The following is a 19646-nucleotide window of genomic DNA, read 5'->3' on the forward strand; positions in this document are numbered from 1 at the left end:
TTCTTCTGTCGTAAACACACTTTATTTTGAAAAGTTTTCGAAAATTTCCAGTCGGAATTTCTGAAACTTTAAAATTTCGCTCTGCTTGCAAACATTGGTTTGTTTATTTGGTTTTCAATGTTTATTTACATTTTTTTGATTGTTTGTTTTGGTTTCCAATGTTTATTTACATTCTTCTGTCGTAAACACACTTTATTTTGAAAAGTTTTCGAAAATTTCCAGTCGGAATTTCGAAAACTTTAAATTTTCGCTTTGTTTGCAAGCATTGGTTTGTTTATTTTGGTTTTCAATATTTATTTACATTTTTTTGATTGTTTGTTTTGGTTTCTGATGTTTATTTACATATTTTTGGTGTAAACAGACTTTGTTTTGAAAAAGTTTCGAAAATTTGCAATTGGTGTAACGACTAACACATTCAGTCCCTATTTAGTATACTAGTTTTCAAGATACCAACACCACAAGCTGTAAGTGTATGTCACTTAGCTTACCATCAGGTGCGATCTGCAGGTTAAGCGTTTAGCGTGCGTTTATCACCTGTAGGATGAGTGACTATCCATGCTCATCCTAGAAGTTTCTAACAAACCGATCGTAGCTGTCGTTGCCAATAATGCCACTGATAAGTCTGGTGGCGACTCTGAGGCATTCTACCTACTTCTATCATTTATAACCCTATTTTGACCTTGTCCTACCTTGACCATCATCCTACATCTTCCTGAAAAACATAGATCTAAGTATAGCCATAGTATCAAGGATTGCACCAGTGTGCGACAAGGATAGAAATATGTGTCACGTGTCAAACGAGAAGACACAGCAATAGTGTATGCGAGGTCTATTCATATACATATGTAATCATTATAGACACAGGCGAGGTCACAGAGGAGATATATGAATATAGAAGTAGTCTAAGACGAGGTATATACCGCGTTTTTTGAGTAGCAAAGGGAAGTAAAAGGGAATAAAGTGAAATAGAAATTGGAGTAAAGTGAAGTAAAAAATAGAGTAAAGTGTGGAAGAGTGCGATAAAAGAGAGTAAAGGAAAGTAAAGAGGAATAAAGGGGAATAAACAGAAGAAAAGAAGTAAAGGGAAATAAAATGTAGTAAAGGGAAGTAAAGTGGAGTAAAGTGAAGTACAGTAGAATAAAGCAAAATAAAATAGAATAAAATAGAATAAAGTAGAATAAAGTAGAATGAAATAAAAAATAGTAGAATAAAGTAGGATAATTTTTGACTTATACTACTGACTAAATAGATACTGAGAATAATTTTTGACTTATAGTACTGACTAAATAGATACTGAGGCCGATATCATTGTAGTATTAATTTAATTGTGGGTTTGGCTTGTAGTTCTGGTTCTAGGCTTAGTTTGTAATTTAATTGTAAGCGAGAGATCAAATGTTCCGCTATGCAGAACCAAATACATGGTTGGTTTATAATGTACTATACGGAGTCTAATACATGATCAGTTTATGAAATAATAGGCCTGGCTGTACGACCAAAGACTAGAGGAACGCGTCCCCTACATCTAGTCGTTGTAAAGTCTTTATATAGTCAAAGTTATTTTAAGTTGCCAATTGATAAAATTAGTTGCATAATTGTAATTGTAAACATATGTATATCATAACGTATCATACACTTTACAAAGTGTATTATATAAGCTCTCAATGTTCATCGTTGACCGTTGTATTAGTAACATCTCTATAGACAGAATTTAATATACTGCACCAAAAAATCTTTTATTAATATTTCGAAAAGTAATAAAAACCCAAAGCTAAAATTTCATATTTGAAATCCTCTCCCATTCCTATCTATTCTTTCAAAATTTCGACCAAGAATTTGTGTTTTTCGAAACAATCTCTCACATTGTTATTTTTTATCTTTTATCCCAAATTGCCCGGTTCTGCGTAAACATTGAGATTTGTCAATCGACAATACCAAATGCTTTCGTCCGTCTTTCAAAACCAATTCCCATATCCATATCCAAGATTCGTTCCGGAAGGAGATCTGAGAAATAGAATATTCGACCAAAAGAGAGAGAACTAATATGTATATTTAATTTCCAAACATGTATTTCATAGATGTATCTGAAGATATCAGATATAACTATTTTCTCTGAAAGCTGTCTTATGTCTTGAAGCCATTTTTTTACTTTTGCTTCTATATCAACATTAATTGTCTCCCGAATGTACATATATACTTACTGTGCTAAGAGATACATATTGTGCCGAGATAAGGAAAAGTCCCTCGGAAGGAATGTTTGATTGTTTTCGATAGATCTAATACATTCTTAAATATAAAGTATCTATTGGCCAAAAGTATTACAGCAAACAGGGCTAGATAGCTCAAAATGTTGGTGAATAAAACGGACGATTATACTCCTTTTGTCCCTCTGTCATCCCTTCTTGAGACTTCTTTCCATCCCTTATACTTACTCATACGTTTTCCACAATTCATTAAAAATTATATTAAAATACAATATGAAAAAATACATAAATTACAATATGAATTAATATAATGTAAAATTTAATACATACGTGATTAATTCGAGCACCAACTTTTAAATAAATTGTATGTTGAAAGCTTAAAAAGTTATAAAATTAATTTCAAATAATAAAATATTTTTTATCTTCGAAAGTATTTTATTTAAAAAATTGAAAAATAACAATTGATTTGTAACTTTTAGGTAGTAAAAGTATCCTAATGCATTTAAAAAATTATTATTTAATTTCCATAAGTAAGACTAAAAAAAGATCATATTCGTTCAATTAATAGTTTAAAAAATGAAAAATTATTTATGCAGTGTATTATAACGAAAAACATTAAGATCATAACGTATCATTATTAGTTAAAGGTCTTGCATAAAATTATCATAAAATATCCCTGTTTTATACCTTATTTCATAGGAAAATTCAGTTTTAATTCAAACTATTACACTGTTCATACTTTTTTATTTTAATTGTAATTCCTATCGCCAGTAGCGCTACAATGCAATGTCTGCTTAAATCGATACGACAAAATGTGACACGAAAATGTTAAGGTCAGGTGACTTCCAAAATCTGAGATATAGTGGGACATGAAAAACATTTAGATATTCGATTTATCTTAATTAGTCAATGCTATGATGCATTCACTATTTAATCAACAATCGTTTTGCTTGGTCTAGTTTCACCATCTTTTAAGCATAGAATGCTCTAAGTAGCCAATGATCTTTTACCATGTCGATTTCAAAGCACAATGATGATGCGAAAGCCTATAAAATGTAAGGTCATATATACTTTGTAACCAATAGTAAAGGGATCAGATAGGGCACAAAAAACAATCCAAAACATAGAGAACACAAAAGCAATGTATGTTATGTAGGTGTATTCTGTCCTTAGTCAATGATAATACAATTAAGAAAGTTAAGCTTCTTATTTTGTATTTTTCAATATTGGTTTTAGTCACATACTTTATGTACTATTTACTAACCACTACTTATGAAAGTACATAAAATATATCAATTCCACATAAAATTGTTCCCGGATTAAATCGCAATTGCAACTCAATGTCTATGGATTTTTAAATTAATTTTCACAAAATATTTTTACTTTTCAAACTAAAATATAGAAATTACATTACATTTCAAATAAATTTAAACGCAATTCCATTTAATTAGGACGCTTCACTAAAGAAAACACCCTTTACTAAAGAAAAAGTATGTAAAATCAAATTTTTTAAATTACCAGTTAGAATGTATTTGAATGCAATCGAATGTAAAATTTGTATGCATACCTACTATCTAAATCTAAGTTTTTAACTTGAGCCAAATTAAAACTGCATCACGTTTATGTTATAAACAAGATTTTCATACACAAGATATTCATGTTGTAACATAAATACCTTTAGATTTTGTAGCACAGAGGTTTCAGAACAATGAAATCTTGTTAGTCAAGTGTTAAATCAGATTATACATGAACTGCTTGTCAATAGTTTTGAAGAATTAAAAATCTTACTTCACATTTTACACACAAATCAATATAAATCAACCAACATTTCATTTTTCTTTTTTTTTTATGTTCTCAATAAATAAGTTTCTAAGGTTTTACAGAAACAAACCACATTATATATAATTAGTAGTCTTGATTTGTTTAAACATACATATTAAAATATATTTTGAGTTTCCTCAAAAGATACTAAAATCTTACGAATGAGTTCTACATGAATTCTTGGGGAAAAGTTATGAATTTATTTATAAAAAAACAAAAAAAGAATTGCTCAACGGAACAAAATATAATTATCCGAGTTTGACGATGATGCAGCGATTTCGAATAGTGTATTTCACAATATAGAGCATATTTGTAACATGAAATATAAAACTCTCATCATCAACTATATATATCGTTAACTTTGAACATGGTCAACATATAAATATACAATTATTACATTAAGTTAAATGTATCCATACAATACATACAGTGAATCTATACACGATATAAGTAAGATCCCTACGTTTGTTATTTTTTTTCTTCTACATTTTGCTCTTTTTTCCGTCAATTTAGACACATGTATAAATGTATACACATGTACATACGATGTATATATATCTCGGAATATGCTAATACACAATTATACAAAACGCTGTAGCGAAATTCGCGCTTGCGTGTGTGGTTCTTTTATATATATATATATATTTTTTTTATTTTGTTTCTTTTTCCCTTATAGAAATTTACATTTACCAATAGTACGTAAAGACGCTACCGATTAAAAAAGAAAATGAAACATGGATGAATGAAAATATATGTGTGTATATATAATATAAACATATATATACATCGAAAAAGTTTCATTTACATGAATTACAAAGAACGGAGTATTGGTTCAACGGATAATATGTCTTTCTCTCTCTCTCTCTCTCTCTCTCTCTCTCTCTCTCTCTCTCTCTCTCTCTCTCGTACGCGCGCTTTCTCCTCTCTTTCTCAATTTTTTCCATGACACTTAGATTGCTGTTTGATTACAGCATTTTGGCACTTACAATTTTATAGACTGTAGAAGAATTTATGCAGAAATGATGCTATTCCTTGTTTATTTCCTTCCTTGAATAGATTACTGAATCATTTAGGCCAACACTGAAATATTATCACTCGTGATTTTTATTGGATGGTTCCTGCTTGCTCAATATTCACCAATTACAACGAAAAATATGTACGATATCATTAGGAACATGTAGAGAAACATCCGTAGTATATCCTCCGTCTGTTGGTCAGTCTCTAGCCTCGATAGGCTCTCTCTCCTTCTTTACTGTTCATGCGAATAAATTTTTTCCTCGACAAAGAATCCGAGAGAGATCTCTATTGAGTCCTGCTCGTCGTTCTTTCTCTTCATTCGCAAAGTGTGTCTACATAAGTAAGTGTTGTGTCAGTCTTATTTGGTAGTGCACGGCCAATCCGGTCACGTCATTTGGGCGGCGTTGAAGCCTCGTTTCCTCGAGGTGGTAAAGTGTTGCGGACTGGTGATTTGGTATTGTTGCACGTATGGATTGTTTCTAAGAACATTGCCACCCGGCGAACTGGCCGAATATTGAGAGGGTACCGTGATTATCCCGGTTTGTTGCAAATACTGTTCGCGATAGAGCGCTTGTTGTGTCACGTATTCTCCATTCACAGGATTCTGAGCACCATAATGAACCTTTACGGTCTTTGCGGATGGTTGATTAGCGTTACATTCCTTATAACTATCTTGATAATGCAGGCTCGTTGGAGAGGAGCCAGGCGGCGTGACGTTTTTTAAGCTCTGGGTTGGACTCTGAGTGATGGACTCTAACACGTGCCTCGGCATACTTGGCGATGGGCAGTGAGTCTCTTGGAGACCATCTACGCGATTTGCGTTTCTCATGTAAATTGGTGCGCTCTCCGGTCTACCACCGACTATGTTCCTCATTCCCTCTCTATCTTTCGCGCTTAGACTTTGCCGGGATGAGTTCAATCCTGAATTACGATTCTTCATCACCGATGGGGATGCATTGTTCAGATCGGACACGCTCGACCAGGTCACGCTTGCTAGCTCCCATTGACGGAGGAGGTTTGACACACGTTCGGCTCTGGTAGTTGTGTCAAGACTCTCGTCATAGTCTGGTCCCTGAAAATATCGCATCGTTATTAAATATTAAATTTAAAATATTTCGTCTTAAATAATATTATTCATGCGGGATACCAGAAATTGAGATTACATTATAACAGTATATAAGAAGGAGAAAAAGAACAAGAAGTGAACATCTTTAAAACAAACGCAAATGTGTAGCTAAACAAAACATCGAGCAGTTCATATCCCACAATCGATAATAAAACATTCAACGAACTGACCAATCGACCACAGCAGCACACGAATTAATATTATTATTGCGCCGAGGTTACCGCAAGGTTGACGAAGCCTTAAGGGTACATCTATTTTATATGCCCTGATTCTAATACATATTGTCGACGTGATACAGAATACACCACGTAATTCGAGGTTGATCCTGATCGTTTTATAAGCCGGAAATTTCATCACACGATCAATCACATGAAGAAATATAACGAAGCATACAAAAATGTCACAACTAATAAAGCATTTCGTGGATTAAAAATGTTAAAAGTGTTACATAAAGACAAAATGAATAGAAATATACAATTTCTAAGGGAAATTTTTAGTATTAATGTATAGGGAAAAGCTTTAGTATTAAAATATTAGTATTAATATATATTCCGGAAGAAGTGACTAAAACTTTGGGGAAAAGTTTTAGTATTAAAATATTAGTATTAAAATTTTAGTATTAATATATATTCGGGAAGAAGCGACTTACATTCTCAATTTTTTCATCGAGCATCTTGAAGAAGTCAAGTTGGCTGGTGGATATCTCTCTGCAAAATTCAGAATGAAAAATAATTAATTATGTCATTCATAGGAACACTTTACACGCAGAGAAAATTATAGTTAGGTATAAGTTATTCCATGGTCACTTTAAAGCGATGCTATACGTTCTATTTGTAGTAGCAATTTGGTGAATATGAATAATGTATTATGTAACATACAGCGAGTCGCTAAAGTGTTTAAATATGCTTTTTTGAGATAAAATATTATCAGGTATTATTAATAATTAAGCATTTAAACATTTTTAGTTTTATTATCACGAACAACAATTAAGTGTAAATTTGGTTAGTAATTCTTACAAAAATAATGCTCATACTCGTACAATATGACTGGTGAAATTTCGTTAAAAGAAAATAAATAATTATCATACAATCTCATTTTAACATTTGAAAGTTCCATTTTCAAAATGCATCGTTCATTTTATTCTAAAATATACTTACATTACGTAACATTCATTTAGTTAAATTTTTCTGAAAATTAAAGATACTTTTCTCTTCGAAAATGCTACAAATTGCCATAGTAGACATGATAATTCAAGAACATTGAAAAATTTTTTTCATAATTGGATCTATAATGAGTTAAAATCTTTACAATGACATACATCTTATTGCACGAATTTTTACTGCTATTTTATTCAACTTTGAAGATTAGACTTAGGCGACGAAAATTCAAGAAATCATTTTAGTAATTTTCGTTTGATGTTCAAAGTTCAATAAATTGATGGAAAACAATCGATACATCAATTTATATTGTCCAAATGCTTAATTATTGTATCACATCTATATATTTCTATCAATAAACACCTGATAATATTTTATCTCAAAAAGTATCATACATATTCAATCACTAACTGAGAAGATACGAATATTTATATACGACTCGTTGTAAATCGAGCATGATAACCGAAAGATATTGGCAGAAACTGAAGTCGAAACGTACGCTTGTTGCAACAGAGGGCCACTTCCAGGTGCATTTGGCTTCTTCTTGGCTTGGCTCTTGAGCTCGCCAGAACCATTTTGTTCCTCATTTCTGTTCACCTCGATCCCATTGTTATTCGTTTTGTTGTTCTTCGTGCTACCGTTTCCATTTTTTTGTTCTACAGATGCAGAACCTGCAACAGAAAATGTAAGAAATTTAAATATTATATAATCCTGAAGCTTATGTAATATGACGTAAATTAAAAGAACTCGTTACGACTGCAATTCGAGGAAATGCAATAGACTATCAACCCTATTACTCTTTACTTAAAGAATTACGAAAAGATTGCGACGTAATATCTGTTTCGAAATTTCACCTTTTCCCATCTTCCCTCTTCCCTCTTGGAAGATTATAAATTAATCTATCAGATACTTATCAAGTAGCAAATTACAGTTTCCTCTTTTTAAAATTTTAAATTAATATATGTTATGCACATATATATATATTATAATCTATATGTATCTATAATATATCTGATGAAGTATACATTAGAAGTTGATTATCCAAAATACTTTATTCAAAAAAAAAATGAAAAAAAGGAAGTAAAAGAGTACACATTCAACGTAAAGCAATGGACAATGAGCCTGCCTCCCTATTATCTCACGAGGGCGAAATAATTGTTTGAAGTGCAAATTCAAGGAGCCGTATCGAGTCGCTTCCCTCGTTTTTTTTTTTTTTTTCTACCACGTTCCACGAGCGGAAGGCATAAAAACGTAGAAAAAGGAAATCACCGGCTTGAAAAGGCAGAAACAAAAAAAAAAGAAGGGTCTGTCTGTCCGTAGGAAGGTTGCGAACTCGAGCGTTATCGTGGATAACAGACACATAATAGGCAAAAGCGAGCAGTGACAAGGAAGAGCGGAACGAAGCTAGCGCGAAACTATTTTTCAAAGCGGCGGAACGACACGACACGAGGTCGTGACGCGCCAACGCGTATGAAAGACGCGAACCGAAGTGCCAAGGGTCAAGATTGCTCTCGTAAATTCTTTTAATCTTATCGCGAGCAAACTTGACAATTTTAAGGGCGCTCGCGATCGGGACTCGTTCCAAACGGAATATTCGATTAAAATAGAACCGACTGTCAGTTGACAAATGAACGGTTGAAAAGTTAAACAGTGAGCGTCAACTCGACACCTCTCGACGAGTTCTCTCGAATCTCTTCGAACGGAGAGATAGCTTTGCTTTCCAAAGTTTGGCACTGTGAGGTTCGAATTGGATCATAGATCGTGATCGATGCATTCTCGATGGACAATCTTTACGCGTCGCGTCGCACAGTGGAGCATTCGGTCGACCTGGCTGGCCAAAAATCGCGTGATTAAAATTTCATGTAATCATCGAGGAGTATAAAAAAGATCGTTTTCAAGCGATCGTGCTTTCCACCTAGATCAGCAAATACACCACTGTGCACCTGTATGGACTGTGTAACTCAATATTAATTTAACTGAATGAAAGAACCGAATTAAAAATTGTAATATCATTGAATATAATGTAATTCAATTGCAATTCTGCACGACTCTGCTTTTTAGACAAATAATTGAAGTTCGTATAATGCGAGCTCACTAATCTCCTTCACTATCTGCCATTTCTCGTTCGTATAATAAGAAGTTTACTTTTAGATAAATGAATTCAACTAGTAGACAAGAAATATACAGGGTGGTCCAAGAATTAGCACTTGGATATCTCCAAGTTGCTTTTGGGAGTATGAAAAAATTTTATTAACAAAAATCGTTCAGTATGTAATAATAATCTTTCTGTAGCTGATGAAATTTCAGAGATTTCAGTTTTATGGTTTTTTTTCAGTTTCGTGGAATCTCGTAGTTTCCAGATTTCTCTATTCTTTTAGATAAAAAACTACACAATTTTTTTATGCATTAATCAATACAGATTTACGTTTTCTATAAAAAGAAAGTATCAAGTTATATATACTGGAAAATTATTACTTTAACTTTAATTTTATAAAGTCTATTGCATATATACAAGGATAATACGAAAGAATGCGATTTGCCATTTTTCCACGTTTTTTTATACGATAAATTTTGCAAAATTGAAGTTAAAATATCTCGCCTACAGCAATAATTTTTCAACATACATAGGTTAATACATTTTTTTTTTTTTTATAGAAAATATCGAGTTGTATCGCTTGATGCATTAAAAAATACTCATTATAATTACATTAAAAAACGAAGGTGAAATCCCCGAAAGCCCATTAGCTGCAAAAAAAAATTATTACTACCATATTATAGTCCCGTCTAAATCGAATAATTTTTGTTCATAAAATGTTTCCATATCTCCAGAAACAACGAAGATATTCGATAAGAACAGGAACTGTAATTCTTGTACTTGGCTGGACATCAAAATTTCACTGATGTAAATAAAACGGCCTTTCTCATTAAGAGCACGACAGGTTCTACCTGAACAATTAAATTTAATTCGCGTACAAGCAAATTAAGTGATTGGAGGCACCCCACTTAACCAAACGTTATAACATTACAAGCGACGAAGTGACGAGCATCGATCCGCGGAAACTTGACCTTAGAGAGTGCCGGCATACTAAATATTGCATACATTCAACATAACACGCCAATTACTCCGACGCTTGCAGATAAAGCAACGAAAACAACACAACAGATAAAGCTACTGGCGCCAAGGAACAAAGCCGACGCCGGCTCTTCTAGCGAAAAACGATTATATACGGATGTCCGTGAATTCCGTGTCGATGTTAACTGTCGGAGTAGCGCGAAACCTGTTCTCTCCAGAACTTCTCGACTAACCGTCGAAGACGAAACCGATCGAAACTTGGACTGAATTTCGCCGCGATTTCGTCACGCTGTAAATAATAAAATATCGCGAACGAAAATCGCCTCGTGGTGGATGGATCGTCTCAGTGAAGCCGATCGGCGCAGAATTGCACGTTTGCGCATGTTATATACGGTTCATTCATTGGCACGCGAGGCGAGCAGAGACGAGGCGCGAAAGAGAGCAAAAGGAGAATGAACTCCGATTACAATGAAACGCAAATAAACCCGAGACACGCAGAGAGCCGCAAACGAGCAGTGGCGCTCTCTTCCTACGTGTGTAGGTCAGTAGGTGTGTCCTCGACTGGCTGCACTCGTCGTCGTCGTCGTCGTCAGGCTCGAAGCCTAAGCGCCCACTGCAATTACCCGACCGCACATTCGACGCCTGTTTCGCGATATGCCGACACCTACGCGTAACTTCAATAGACCCCTCTGTCCGCGCCAGTAGCACCTCCGAAACCTTTAGTCACGGTTCTTTCAGAAAAAATGTACTCATTGTGCATGGTAATGTATTTATAAAGTACTTACAGAGGTACGTTTTAGTTCTGAATTTTTCAAGCAATTCGATTCCTCTGGTGTAGGAAGTTTTGAAACAGAGTCACACTCGTGGCATCAATTATGACGGTATTTGGTTTGAACATTAGGCTTCGAACTGCGAACACTCCTAATTAGTATATTTTCCCTCGATATATTGGTAAATAATTTAGTGACTAATAGTAAATAATTTAGTGAATAATAGTTAGTACACGAATTTTCCCTGGGTGAGAGAAGAGCGAATATTTACGAAGAAGAAGAATAAATAGATGTTAAATATATTTTCTATAAAACATACAACGTCGTATCTATCGAATTCATAAAAATCAGCAACTCCTGTATATTTTTATATTTAACGCTGGCACAACGTATCAACGAGCACTTGAACACTTAAAACACTTCACTTAATTTAAGCAATTTCTAAAAAAAAAAGTAGTTCTTCACGTATCTCTCCAACATAAATAAATATCTTTCCAACGTACGAATCCAACACCATTTATTATTCTTTCCACAGTGTACACATACTCGATGGCCTCTGAAATATCTACCTAAAGGGAATTTTGCCAGAGGATACCGCTCGAGATCGAACCTTGACGGTTCAATGAATTTCGGTGTGTGCGAGTCGCCCATTCCAACATATAAAGCCGATTTAATTTTCGACTAACAAGTGGCTAGAAAAGAGCCTAACTACCGATACGAATTTGTATCGATAGGATGCCAGTATTGAGGGGGAATTTATTGGATAACAGAGGGAAAAATCGACGCAACTGGAAGCATTTTTTCTCTCGTACGGATCAAATGAAACTCTGTGAAAGCACGGGTGGAGTATAGGAAACAACGAAAAGAGAACTTTCAGTTATTTGCGATCGAACCACCAATTAATGTACGGTCCAGTTTTATTTCATTCTTCATTGGCCAAAGCCTCGTGGCGCGAAGTGAACATTTCTCTGCTCCGAAACGTGATCATCGAACAGAATGAAAGCGAATGACGAGAAATTTATGAATATGAGTATACATATTTGAACGAATTCAAACATGTACATTAAATTGTTGATTTATTCCTCAACCAGCGATAAGTCTTCGTCATTTCATCGTCCTACCACATGATCCTATTTAAAGCTTTAATACCATTACCTAACCTCGTCGGATCTGTGTTTACTTGTTGGTTGTTACGCGTCTAACATTTGTGCTTCTGAGAGCCTGTGCAGAGAAAGAGAGAATAAAAAGCGTGTGTTTCTTAGCGATTGTAAAACGTAGCTGGTTATGATGTCGTGCCTTGTAATTGTAGCTCGCACTGTCGGGAACCTTGTCGAACAAATCAAAAGGAAAATTTCTGGAAAAAAATACGATCGAACATACGATCATATGTACGTAAATACGTATTATACGCGTTGTTGATAAGGATGTTATTCACGACTTCACGGTCGTTTATTAACACTAGAACTGCCGACGATTAAGGCATAAAGAGGCATTATTCATCAAGAGGCATTGAAATCCAAAAAATAGAGAAACTTTATGATACAATGGACTGTACAGACTTTTATTTGTATATTTTACGAAAAATTATTTAAATCCTTAAAAATACACTGTTTTACGTCCATAAAGTATCTAACAAAAATTATAAATCGGTCATTTTTACCACTTTGGTAGTTCTAGTGTTAAACTCTACTATAATAAGTTTCTCCAGAATCATCGCGATATCGTTTCGCGGGAAAGTTTCCGCAGGATTCATAGTTACTAGATACGATTATCTTTATAGATATTTTCAAACGAACAGGCGCGTGAAGCTTGTAACAAAAAATTGCTGTCACGTGACATTTCTGTGTTTTATCACTTTAGATCGACAATTTCGGATATTCCTGTGAATGCGAGAAATTGCAGTATCCAAACGGGAGATAGAGAAATATTTATTTGAAGAAGAAAGAAAAAAATGGCAAAAAGGAAGAGTATTTACAGTTCGTCGAATAATTGCAAATCATAACTACATCCTCCAAGTCCACGTATTTATTTAAATGCAAGATCTATCGCTACAGCATAAGTTAATAAATCGACATACATACTTCGACAACAACCTGTTAAGAAATTTTTCAGATAACGAGGTGAAAAAATAAAAATTTCTTCTTCGGGTGAAAGAGATTCGTCTTTCGTTCTGCAGACTGGCTGTTTAATTTCAAACATTTAAATATAGCAGAGTCAATGCGCAAGAGCGAAATACGTTGAAGCTAAAAATAGTGTTAGAATAATCCCAACGGCGAAATCGTATTTGCATCAGTGAGTTGGAAATGTCGGGGAAACCGGTCGTATCGGTTGCTAAGATTCAGTCGCGTCCGCAGATACGTCGGGAATATTTCAAGCGTCCCAGTCAGTGACGGTAAAAAAAAGAAAAAGAAAAAAAAAAAAAAAAAAGAAGAAAAGGGAAAAAGAAAGAAACAAAAATCAATCGACGGAAATGGCTCTCATTCATTCGTCTCGAATTCTCCCCGCTTTCGAGCTGGCATCGCGCCGAAGGTCGACGAACGTCCGAACGAGCAGAACGGAATTCCGAAGTTCCATGAAACGCCTCCGCGATGCTCATCGAGTGAAAATTTGGCCGAGAAGTATGTAAAAAGTGAAAATAAATTCGTGAACAGCCACTTTCCACTTCGCCACATTGTTCCCTTTCGATCTCTTTTTGTAACAGAGCTATTGGGAAACCTTGCATCGTGTACTTCAGCCTAGAATTCGATACGAATTTCAAAATTGTTCGAGTCAAAGTCCAGGTTACTAGAAAATTACCCACAAGGAGATAAGAAAGAGTGTCTTCTGTACGATTGAATTTTTGATAAAGAACTTACGATGCAATAGCAAGGAAACGATAAGTACTGTTTGAACGATCGAAAAAGTCTCTCGTTCATGAGTTGTGCACACATTATGCAGGATCATGACATTAGATTCTAGAATTCATCGCGTCGTGAATTATAAAATTCATAAAAACTCCACAGAAGACTGCCAAAAGTCACAGAAGTCTGCACTCCCAACATCCATATATACGTTTGATCTTTCGATTGCATCTTCGTGTCCGCTTGGCAATATTCTCGAAATTTCGCCGCGCGGCTACAAACTTGCCAAGTTTGCCTTGCAAACCTTTTATCCTTCGAGAACGTAAAAAAACGATACCAACATTTCATTTCATTTCATGATCCCAACGTATCCTTTACAAATGTCGTGTCGCAAATTTAAAAGCCACAAAAATTGCAAAATTGTAACGTTCCATTGTAAATTTTAATTTTGAAGTTTTATCAAATCATCGATGGAATATGTATGATAATTTAAAACTTTTCTGTTTCAATCGGGAGAACGTTGAAGACGATGCTCCGTAAAAGATTGTCCGTGGCAAGTGTGCGACAGAAGGTGACCAAGAAAGAGACCGGAAATGGAAGATCAAAGACCTCGGGAACAGGCAGACCTAGTAGGTTTCATAACTCACCGATTATGTACCTTGTCGGCGCAAGAAACGAGACTTATCCGTACATTCCGGTGATCAACGTCATCTCTTTCCTCTGCGTTGCAAGCGGTTTTCTGTAGCACGGATAAATATGTCGAGGACACGAACACGGCGAGGCGCGCAAAATCGGCAAAGTCGTGAAGAATCTGGTCGACACGAAGAGCAAGAGGATCGTAATACAGTTTGGTAACGCGCGCCTTGAAAGTCTGGGTCCTTTCTTTTTACCCAAATTCGATATCTTCACTGCTGCGGTTCATTTTATCTTAGCATTTTATTAACTATCTTCGAAAGACACTCAACCTACCAATCTACCAAATTTTCTTCGTTTAATAATCAAATTTATAATTTTGTGGTATCCTAAAACGCATGCAATTTTACATTCTCTTTATACATCCACCGCCTACGGTCATTTTTATTTTAAGTCCTTTGGAAAAATGCTTAACTTCCAATTTATCAAATATTCTTTGGTAGATTGATTTTTCTTGAATAGTCTTATAATTTTGTAGTATCCTAAACGCATGCAATTTTACATTCTTTTTTCCGTTCAAAAGAAAAAGAAGATGCTTAATGCTCAGAACTAGCGGAATCCTTCAGATAATGCATAAATTTCACGCATCCTTCGATGTGTGCACGAAATCGAACAGAAAATATTTCAGGTTTAACCAATAAACATCTGAAACGTGAAATGTGTTGCAGACAAACGAAGTCTGTACTGTTGGTAAAAGCAGAGGCGCCAGAAAGTTTAGCTAATGTTTATGCACATGAAGCCAATCCATAGTACTCGAGGCATTCACTTTTACAGAAAATTCTTATAAATCCCAGGATCGAACGATCACATTTGAAGAAAACAAAACACTGTGCAAACGTTTTTACCAGAGTTGCTTAACTCTGCTAAGGCAACCGAAACGTTGTTACGATTATCAAAACGATTACGTAGACTTTTAGAATTGAACGAAACAGACACGAGCGATGTGGTTGGATAAGCAGACGATAATAGAAACTTTTGCACAACATATTCCTTTGATCAGTGTTCTATGTATAGCTTTGTCTTGGAAAATTCTCTAAAACTTCTGCGAGGTGTTTGGATATTCATCGTAGAGAATTTTCGTCTAATGCGTACGTTATGTAACAACATATTTTGATATTTCATGATCACCGTAGTTAACACTAGAATTACCGATGACCAAAGCATAGAAAATGTTTATGTTACAACAGAGTACACAAGCTTTTATTTATGTATTTTACGAAGGATCATTCGAGTCTCCAAAAATATACTGTTTTATATCTGTAGAATATTCAACGAAAATATTCAAATGGTCATTTCGACCATTTTGGTAGGTCTGGTGTTAAGCACGACCGTCGTGATTATACTGATGAACTCTGAAGCCAACTGTTAAGGCCTCGATTCTTATAATAAAGATCGACTTTGCGCCAGATTCGAGAGAATCGGACGAGTGATCAAAGGGAAGGTTAGGCTCGTTAAAAACGCTCCGGTAACATAGAATCCCGATGAATTCTGCCTTGTTATTAGCTGATAAAAGAAACGACACCACGGCAAACGGAACCACGTTGCTTCACCAGGGGAACTGTGTCATCGTGTATACGAGATGTACACGACGTGCACACAGTCACGTAGTACCTACTTCGAAATGGACGCGCATAACGTGTGCTCGACGTTACATTAGGTAACGAAATTCCGCCGTGGAAAAGCTGTGCCTCGTTTACGTCCAATAAAAAAAAAAAAAAAAAAAAGAAAAACGAGATGTTCTAACTTAATCGAGTAACTGAGATTTTTGTAAATTCCCTTCACGGCCGAAACATTTATTTAAAAATGCTGTGTTTTTTGCGAAAATATACAATATTTTTCAGAGAAAGGTTATTAAACAGAACGTTGGTTTATTTTAATAAAATCGATATTTCTTTCGCCCTTGCAAGTGTGCTCGCCTCAAATATTTAACATTTATATCGAGGTAAGAGACACGAAAACCAGAAAACAGGACTATATTTCTACGTTGCTCGAGCAACAAAAGTGAATAAAAAAAAAAGAAAGATAATGCTACCGCTTGCTTGGAAAATGTTTATTCCGTAAATAGTGCTCGTTGCCAGAACGTTCTTTTTGAATAACGTGTACGACGTGTGTGAAACGCGAACCAGGGACACAACGTGCTCCGGTGTTAGTTGTTATATCACGGTGATCAAGAACTGAAATGAGCAAGGATGGAAGACACCGAGGAACGTCGACCTTAGCAATTCCATCGAGAAAAGACGACGCTGGTAATACACTGGAATCACTTATATTTAATATCGGACAGAGTGTTGACGTATGTAATTTTACGTCACGCTTCGTGTGTGCCGTGTATTCCAACACATAGCTGCTTAAATATATCTGAAGCTTAAGGTCGTGAGATCGTTCCTGATGATATAGTACAATACGTAATGATATAGTGCATCGGCTACTAACCGAGAGCGTGGCCCACTTATACGGCTTCTCGATAAATTTAGGAACCACGCGCAGCCTAGACGCGGATGCGTAATATTCTTGCGTCAATTCTACATCAGACTATGTACAGCTAAATCTGTTACTATAACAAGTTGCAGGTGTTACCGGAGGAGGTAATAAATCGAGATGAGACGCGCTGCGTCTGAAAGGAAAAGACTTTCGATATCCAATATTGCGAGGGTGTTATCCGAGCCAGAAATATAAAAGATCAGTGAAAATGCCGCAAAATGAATAATCTGAAAATGCTGATTGAATTGTAGATTGTACTTAATATATATATATATATAGATGATCTTGAAAATTTCGAAATACACAAAAAAGTTGATAAACCATATTTTGCCTCCCTTAATAAGACCTAATACAACTTTTATATTGAACAATTTTTCATTAGACACATAATTTAAAAATTATTTCAGGTGTGCAAGTTATGTGTAATCACCTTGTATATATTGTACAAGGGATATTCGACAACATAATGCCTGAGCGTCCGCTAGGCCCATAAAGTAACTGTGAAAATTACTTTACGAGACTGATCTTGCCCTTCCTAATTACAGGATTGGCAAAGGCACAAAGATCTCCCCGATGTAGTGAACTATAACATCAATAACGTGCCATTCAAAATAAAAACCAAACTATTAGGAAACACAATTTACACCTGCAGACTGCACACAAGAAAAACTCAACAAGAAAAGGTTTTTTGAAAATTTCCGTATTACCCTAAACACAAATCAAGTTAAACAACCGAAATGACAAAATAGGTAAATTATGACAAACAAACCTCTCATATTAAATGCAGATAATACGGTAACACTTAATTAAGGTAAAAAGAAAAAAAAGAAATCCAATATAGTAATGCACACAGAGTACATGGGAATACGCAGCAATACGCAGCAATACAGTCAAGCCAATTCGCGCAATATGTATATATCTATAATACTTCTACAATTTAAAACTGATCCAAAACTGTCCCTGATAAAGTTTCTCCACGAAAAAATTTTAATCTATTAGAATTTAATAGAAAGAAAATTTAATCTATTAGATTTAATAGAAAGACTTTAATCTATTAAAATTGAATGTAAATGCCTCGATTCTGCGAACCCGTTTGAACATTAATCAAATTCAACAACTTTATCTACAGACGTCTTTAACATTGCCCCTTGATTAACGAGTGAATTAAATACCTTTTCTTGACATTGAAATGAAAATAATGAAATGACATGAAAACTTAAACTTTCGTTTAATACTTTATGACTAATTAAGAACAGAACGTAGCTTCATTGTACAAAAAAATGAATAGTAATTATGATAATACAACTCGAAAGAAATCCACGTTTCTTTCAATAATAAACTGATGGTTTTTACGAGGTAAAAACTGACTTTTATCGTTTATTAATTTAAAACAAGAAATCGATGTTTCTGTAATGAACTTCTTTTTTTTGAATATTGGATTTGTGACAGCTCGTCAAATGAGGGGCTCGTGTATTTTATAAATCCTCTAGATCGCCGAGAATTTTTAAAACTCTGCGCTGCATTGTAATGAAATAAAAATCAAGACTCCTCTCAGAGACGAGTAGTCTGGTAGTTAAGGGTTAATTGGATCAACCGTGGTCAAAAGTTAAAGGAACTCGCTTCTCGCTGATGCAATGAACGTGTAGTTCCATCGGTCAATGGACAAGTCACAAACGAATTACGAACAAAGTTAAAAATTGTTGGAGATTTCTGCGCGGAAATGATCGTGATTGATTACGCGGTTTAACAAATACTAGGAAGCGGAGGATTAACTTTTGAACAGGTGGGAGTGCCTTAATTTTTCTCTCGAGACAGCCCCTGCCTATTTAACTCGTTTTGCAAAACGGCGCGGCGGGTCATTTGTCCCAGCTCGGTCTTTCATTTCCTTTTGAAGAGCTCCACGTGCAGGATTACGAGAAAACGCGGCTGAGGCATTGGCAATCGATTGGCAATTATTCTTCGCGTCCGGTTCCATTACAATTCTATCGTAGACGTTCCAATCCAATATCTTTTCCGTAATCATTGAATAAAGGCGAATCAAAATCTCACACTTTTCTGATACATTAAAGATGAAAACGATCAGAATAATTTCAAAAGAACTTTCTAAATTGAACAACAAACGAATGCGAGGAGGAGAATTATCAAGCGTCAGCTTATTCTTAACCTTTCGAAAATCTGATGAAATCATTATCTGAGATATTGTTTTGAACAGTACTGTCCAATTATCAATTTTGATACTTTAAATAATCATGTATAAGCTCGCTGCGATTTCAAGCTATCGAACTGTACTGACAAAACAGCTTTTCTGACAAAACCCACGACATTCAAGAAACGTCGTTTCAAAACGAATTACATGGAACAACCAGGATTGAATATTTATCAAAGAGTAATCGATCAAACGCTTAATCCACCGGCGTCAGATAAGCATAACTTGTTCGCAAATTATCGGACGACGTAAGAAAAAAAA

The 19646-nt window shown here is 35.0% G+C and overlaps 1 protein-coding gene across 7 annotated transcripts in view; it reads right to left on the minus strand.

The window, feature by feature from the left end:
- Positions 1-2925: 2925 nt before the first annotated feature.
- LOC122535587 (rhoGEF domain-containing protein gxcJ) overlaps positions 2926-19646 on the minus strand; it is a 35753-nt gene continuing 19032 nt past the window's right edge. For 5 of the 7 annotated variants that reach the window (XM_043667251.1, XM_043667249.1, XM_043667248.1 and 2 more), the window contains 3 exons: positions 7822-7993; positions 6815-6872; positions 5128-6111 (listed from right to left, as the gene is read on the minus strand). In XM_043667251.1, coding sequence (XP_043523186.1) covers positions 5425-6111; positions 6815-6872; positions 7822-7993 — 917 coding nt within the window. In that variant the 3' untranslated portion in view covers positions 5128-5424. Of the gene's footprint in view, positions 4928-5127; positions 6112-6814; positions 6873-7821; positions 7994-11180; positions 11204-19646 lie in introns of those variants that run through there. The other 2 variants (XR_006308215.1, XM_043667252.1) reach the window with 2 other exon arrangements.

The sequence above is a fragment of the Frieseomelitta varia genome, unplaced genomic scaffold (genome assembly GCF_011392965.1).
Source record: "Frieseomelitta varia isolate USP_RPSP 00005682 unplaced genomic scaffold, Fvar_1.2 scaffold_742, whole genome shotgun sequence".
Taxonomy (NCBI): domain Eukaryota; kingdom Metazoa; phylum Arthropoda; class Insecta; order Hymenoptera; family Apidae; genus Frieseomelitta; species Frieseomelitta varia.